This window comes from Helianthus annuus, chromosome 12, assembly GCF_002127325.2.
Source record: "Helianthus annuus cultivar XRQ/B chromosome 12, HanXRQr2.0-SUNRISE, whole genome shotgun sequence".
NCBI classification, from domain to species: domain Eukaryota; kingdom Viridiplantae; phylum Streptophyta; class Magnoliopsida; order Asterales; family Asteraceae; genus Helianthus; species Helianthus annuus.
The window spans coordinates 32,387,790-32,394,922 of NC_035444.2; the positions used below are offsets into that span (position 1 = coordinate 32,387,790).

Genomic DNA, 7,133 nt, shown 5'->3' on the forward strand with positions numbered 1-7,133 from the left:
ATGCCTTATTTGATGTAATTTATATGTTGCATTTTACACACATCAACGTTCTTGGTGCCGTTGGCAATCGAGATATCATGGGTAGAATTAGGCTTGGGTAAGGGTTAATTGGTCATCGGGTAACAACCTCACTTTCTAGGAATCTGAGTACTTAGTTCCCTTTCATCAGTACAAGTAATCACACATGAACTATGTCTATGTAGTTCTTTCTTGTGGAATGATAGCATGAATGTCAATGCAAACCGGAAACTGAAGATAGTCATTCGTCTCTAAATTGTTTACAAACCAAAGCTTTCATTTTGCAATTAGAATAGTAATCTTAGTTTTTAAACTCAAATCAATCAAACCAACTCTTGAAATTTAATTTCATAGCAATTAATTTAATTTTAGTTAACTTAGATAAACCTTTAAATAACACATATTCCACAAACTCCCTGTGTTCGATACCCACTTGCCACTAACTATTTAGTAGTAATTGGATTAAATTTGATTGTGACCACGACATCACGTCAAATTTTGGCGCCGTTGCCGGGGAGTAGTGCGCAACGTGTGTTATTTTTGATCTTTTATAAGTTTGTTATTTTTCTGGGTTACGCTGGGTGTGTTAGTGTGCAGGTATTTACAGGTGCATGCGTACTAGAAGCTCTCACAAGCTATCACCGTTGGCATTTGATCCAGAAATTGAGCGAACTTTGAGAAGAGACAGAATTTTGCTAATAGAAAACAGAATCAGCGGTTCACCAACAACACCTACTACACCATTTACACCAATCAGATACATGAATCCACCACCACCTCCACCCACTACGGGTGAACCTACACCACCCTTTATGCCATCTTCAACACAACCATCACCAAATACTACCACTCCTGCATATACACCAGAAATCAATCCAACCAACACTACCTTACCTGAGAACACACAGTTTGAATACTCCTTCAGTTACAACCCTACATCATCCGCTGTTCCAGCTTATTCAACATTTTTCCCAACATCCGGCCAACCATCATCATCACAAATACCACCACCTAACCTATACCAAACCGGTCCATCCATTATCCATTCTACTCCATTCCAACCAAGAGTGCAATCTCAACATACTTCGGGAGTAATACAAGATGGGTTCGATGATGAGTTTGAGGATGACTTTGTGGGTTATGATGAAGAAGGATACATGTATGGGGGTGATGGAGATCAAGGGGAGTATGCCTATGTTCAAAGTCAAAATCAAAGGATGTCAAGTGTTGGTGGGATTCCTCAACAACAAATTATACCTCAACAATTGCTACCACAAGGTCCACCGGTGCAAAGACGTGTTCAACAACCTCATGTGGGGCCGAGATTTCAACCACCTCCACAACAATTTGGGCCTCCACGCATGCAAGTTCAAAGACTAATAGGTCCTATACGTCCAAGAATTCGTTTGGTGTGCCAAGAAGACATCTTCGAGAACATGCTAGACGTATTGAAGCACATTTTAGACCGGTGATTACTCATAATCCTTCACCGGTAGTTATTCCTCACAATAACCAAGGGAGGACGTTCGAAGTTCGAACCAATTCGTTACAAAGTTTGCCAAAATATAAGGGTCTAGTAACGGAGGAGCCTTATTTTCATTTGGAGGCTTATGATTCGATTTGCAACACTATTGGGGGACAAGGATTTTCGGCCGACGATGTCAAATTGGTGTTATTCCAATTTTTCTTAGAAGATAAGGCGAAAAAGTGGTTCTATACATTACCTTCGGCATCTATTTATACATGGGCGGAAATGCAACAAATCTTTTTGGATGAATTTTATACCGCTCAAAAGACAAGTGATGCTAGAAAAGGTTTGAGAAGTTTTCAACAACAAACGGGTGAAATGTTTCATGAAGCATTCGAGTGGTTTAACACAGAACCACTTTTTCGCCTTATCTTCTAAGGAAAATTGGAATAACACCAATTTGACATCGTCGGCCGAAAATCCTTGTCCCCCAATAGTGTTACGAATCGAATCATAAGCCTCCAAATGAAAATAAGGCTCCTCCGTTACTAGACCCTTATATTTTGGCAAACTTTGTAACGAATTGGTTCGAACTTTGAACGTCCTCCCTTGGTCATTGTGAGGAATAACTACCGGTGAAGGATTATGAGTAATCACCGGTCTAAAATGTGCTTCAATACCTCTAGCATGTTCTCGAAGATGTTTTCTTGGCACACCCAAACGAATTCTTGGACGTATAGGACCTATTGGTCTTTGAACTTGCATGCGTGGAGGCCCAAATTGTTGTGGAGGTGGTTATTTATGCATGGGCAGAAATGCAACAAATCTTTTTGGATGAATTTTATACCGCTCAAAAGACAAATGATGCTAGAAAAGGTTTGAGAAGTTTTCAACAACAAACGGGTGAAATGTTTCATGAAGCATTCGAGTGGTTTAACATGATGATATAGAATTGCCCTCATCATGTGTAACACCTCGAAAAATTTCGTCCAATAATGTCTTGACACGTGTCATAAGGTTCCGTTATGTGAAAACATACTTTAGAGGGACTAAAAGTGACAAACAGTGAAAACTATGGAACGTAAGGGTCCAAAGTGTCAACAATGGATAAATAGACTCTATGATAACCCCACATAATGTTCATAACCTTTAACGGATGGTTCATGGATCATACGACGCGGAAATTGCCCAAAAGTGAAGTATTGTAAACTATAGGGGCCAAAAGTGTCAACATGTTTAATTTATACCTCTGAGTGAACTTTTGGCAGACCCGAAGCTTTGTATAGCTAAAATATACTCACTAGAATATGTGGTAAAAATTTCATGAAGTTTCGTCAACGTATGAGAAAGTTATGGCCAAAACCGTACTTAAGGGACTAAAAGCGTCAACGTCGAATTCAGGGCTTTTCGGTTGAGCGCAAAGTTATCCGAGGACATTACCATGTTGGTAAAAGTCCTAAGGTCCTTAAAAGCCAAGGTTGGGGGTTTACGGATCAAGATAAGTAGCCAAACCATCGCATCTAAAGTTCAAGGACCAAACGTGCAACAAATGAGCCAAGTTTGACCAGCTGACCCCCAGGCGCCCCGCCTGAGGTGCCACGCGGGCCGCGACCCAGCGCCCAGCGACAACAGTCGCGAATTGGGCTGTTTTGGCTCCGATTTTGAGTGGAATCCAGCTCACTTGCACCTCCAATCGACCCAATAGCATGCCTTGCATGCCTACAACTACAGGAACCTCGAAAATACTGATTTAAAACAAGAATTGATCTCATTTTGATCATTTGCACTTGAAGAACATAAGCTCTCAACATTCAAGAACTTCAAGCAGGCTTTCTGGAGCATTTCTGAAGATCAAGGTCGACTACTAGTGATCATTTAACATCTATAGGACCATTGTAAGCATTCAATTCGTTCTCTAATCCATTCTTGTTGTGATTATTAGTAAAAGTCAAACTGGGTGTTCATAACCTTTGACTTTCTGATTAAACGGATTTCTTTCAGTATTTTCTCGAATTGAAACTTGTTATAGATTAGTATTTATGTGGGAAACAAACCCTCTAAAGGGTACTAACTGATTCCCACTACATGCATGCTTAATGTCGAGTCAAACCTATTTCTAAAAAGTCAACAGAAGTGATTTTGCGAAAAATGACATGATTAATGATATAGATGACATGCAACCTGATTGATCATTGAAAATAACTTGTAGTATATATATGAATGTGTTTTAATCATCATCAACTCGACAATCTATAGTATAGCCACGAATCGGAACCGAAAGTCTTGTAAAACGATTATTTCGTAGACTATCGATTCGGATTCGTACATGCATGTTCAAGATCTGTATTGGAAAGTATTTTTGACTACTTTTATTTTAGTTAAACTTTCTGGAATTTTCGTTGATTGAGTCTATGCTTAGCCTATTCGAATGCTTGTTTCCGGTTTATGCATAAAGTGGACTATTTTGCCCTTTTTGATTTAAAACGGGATTTTTGGAAAAGTGAAAGGATAGAAATCTTTATTTTTATTATATAAACTTGCACCGAAAGTTTCGGATCAGTTGGTGGTCCAGATTGTGAGATATGGCCATTAGCGTAAAACTATATTATAAATTTACATAAACGGTCCTTTTTGCGTAAAACCCGTTTCTGGCCACGTCTTGGTACAAAACTTTTTACCAACTGATTATATATAATATTCTGGGAATTTTGATGATTTTTAATTAATTTTTGGCTGAACGGATCCTCGATCACCTAGCCATTTCGGCTTATGTCGGTTTTGACCGTTTTCGCCATAAAATGAGTTTTACACATCCTTTTGACCCGAAACCTTTTTCTACTGATTTTATATGATGAATAAATTATTTTAAGTATTCTGGAAATATAAAAAATCTCAGATTTACTGTGAAAACCCGAAAACGCCCTTAAATCGTATTTTTAGCGTTTTAAGCGCATAGTAAGCGTTGTACTTGTTTTAAACCCATAAGACTTATACCTACTGATGTAAATTACATATTTTCATATAATAACAGTAAGTATAATATTTTGAACTCAGGTTTCCAGTTTTGGCGTTTTTAGCACTTGTGAAATTACTAAATTACCCCTATGGTGCATAGTTTGGTTTTAAATGATATATTTGATATATGGGTCATACCCCACTGATATAATATGTTATATTAAGTATATTTACTGTATGAACCAGACCCGAAACTCAGATTTCTAATTTTACCCTTTTAATTATCTTTTAAATGACCAAAATGCCCTTCTAAGGCATAAATTGAGTTTAAAATTATCCCGGGCAATATAGGACATAACTTACTGATATAATATCATATTCTAAGCATATTAATTCAGGGAACTTGCATTTGAATCTTATGGCTACCCGTATCGCCCTTTTCGCGTTCGGTTCGGTTTACGTAACTAGTTTGCGTAAATTGACCAAAACGGGTCAACCAATATCGTTTTTACTTCAAAATCCAGAATGTATTTAGTATACCCATATTGTACAAGTATTCAAACTTGTCGGGTCTAAATCACATTCTACCCGGTCTTTCGCTTAATCGTGCGTAAACCGTATCACTCCTAAAACTAACCGGTCAAAGCTTAAGCTTAAATAAAAGGCCGTTAGGAATCTAATAGGTTAATTATAAACCTTTGTTCCAGATTAGGAAGCCCGGTAAAAGCTACCACCACTTATCGTTTGTGACTTATATTTGCTCAGGTAAATACATTTTGACTTATTTTCCCTATACGGGCTTGGGGTACGGTATTTAAAATACCGCTTGATCGGGCGCACAAGTCCTGCTCCCTATGGGTGTTCAGTCTTGAATAGCTTGTGTGATTTCGTTTAAACAGTTTTGTCTTACTTAAAGGCTTTGGGGGGTTGTTGACCATGTCCCGGATATCCTTGGCATTATCTTACGAGATGGCCACGACCAGAGCACGGGGTGTAGGCGTACACCCGTCGTGTATAACTCTTTGATGTGGTGTGTCAATTGAATCTCTAGCCCGGACAGTAGATCCCGGGCCACCAGAGATATAAGTGCATGTAAATCGTTCACAAGTTTATATTATATAATTATCCCAAGTTAATAAAAATATTTGTGCCTTGTGCATTTAAATAAATTTTAAATCATTTTCAAAATGAGTCGGTCGATTTGTATTTACCAGTGTAAACTGACGTATTTTTCCAAAAGATTAAGTGCAGGTACTATACGGAAATAGGCTGGCTGTTTCCTAGAAGAGCGTCCACAATAGTCTCGCAAACTCGGACGACATTTATCTGTTGAACTATTATTTTATCTTATTTTATTGATCCGCCTGTGGATCCATTTCAACCACTGTGATATTATTATTACACTTTATTTAAAAGTTGAAATGTTTCTATTCTGCTTCCGCTGTGCATTATTATATTGTGTTGATTGTCAATGACGATGCCAACTACGTCACTGTACCCCACACCGGGCCCACCGGTGACACGTGGAAATTGGGGGTGTGACAGGTTGGTATCAGAGCCAACGCTGAGTGAATTAAACACTATCCTAATGTGTTTAATCTCAGTTACACAATTGCACATTCCTCGATTTTCGAGTCTAGACAAAGAACTTAGGAAATGTTCAACATTTCGTTTAATTTATTTTTATTTAATTTTTACATTGTCTCATATATATGTTGTGCAACTTGTTTGATTTTTGACAGGATCAGGATGCCGCCAAGGATGAGAGGTCGTGGAGGATTTCCTACATCCCATGATCATGAGGCTGGTCCCTCGCATAGGCGGGCCCCATCTGCTACACACCACAAAGCCGCCAACGACCTTTGGAGGTCTATTGCCGAGCCTGCTAGGCATTCGGTTTCCGCGAGCACTTCTCCGTCATTACCCCACTCGTTTGGGCCCCATTCGGAGAACGGGCCCCATGATTCGCTTGGATCATACATACCATTGCACCAGTCACCGCACCAGCATCCAGCGCCAGCCTACCAGGGTTTGTATAACCCTAATGCTTATGTGGAGGAGCCAGTGGGCCATAACCCACTTGGACAGGAGGACCACTTTTCTGGTGGTCACGGGATGGACGTGGACGAGGAGACGGACCCTTCGCTCCCACCATCAGGTACACCAAACCACCCGATTGAGATATCGGATGGGTCGCCATACACAGAATCACCATTTAATGGTGTGGACAGCTTCCAGGAGAGGTTCAAGCAGCATGATTGGTACTTCACCCCTAGCCACAACTCTCCTATGCTTCAATCACTCCATGGTACTCCGATGCTCCAATCGCTCCATGGTTCACCGGTGCACTCACAGCACCACACGCAGCAGCAGCAGCTCCAGCAGCAGCCGCCTCTACCGCAGGACCTATCTGAGGCCCTGTGGCGTGACGTGATCACTCCGTCACCACCGCCGCCGCCAGTCTTACCTCCTCCGCCTCAGAGGCCAAGGAGGAACGCGCGCATGTCTACGCGCGGAGGGATTCGCATAGGCACCCCTCCACGTGTTAGCAGCAGCCGCTACACGTCTCTACCCGGGGAGTCTGAGACAGGGGAGTCTCAGCATCCAGTATCGGAGGTTACTTCTGTTCCGATCCCGCCTCTGTAGCCGCAGAATTTTGGAGAGCCGATTCCGGCTTATGCTAGTGCCGCTC

General features: G+C 40.7%; 1 protein-coding gene and 1 non-coding gene across 2 annotated transcripts; one reads left to right on the forward strand and one right to left on the reverse strand.

The window, feature by feature from the left end:
* Positions 1-779: 779 nt before the first annotated feature.
* Positions 780-1,490, forward strand: LOC110892660 (vacuolar protein sorting-associated protein 27-like). The gene has a single exon (XM_022139810.1). It carries the CDS (start codon positions 780-782, stop codon positions 1,488-1,490), a length of 711 nt encoding a protein of 236 aa, XP_021995502.1.
* Positions 1,491-2,350: 860 nt separating this feature from the next.
* On the reverse strand, positions 2,351-2,455 carry LOC118485304. The gene has a single exon (XR_004875608.1). It is a non-coding gene; the product is annotated as a small nucleolar RNA R71 (small nucleolar RNA).
* Positions 2,456-7,133: the final 4,678 nt, after the last annotated feature.

Coding starts and splice junctions, on each gene's coding strand:
- LOC110892660 (XM_022139810.1), top strand. CDS start 780: ATGAATCCACCACCACCTCCACCCACTACGGGTGAACCTACACCACCC.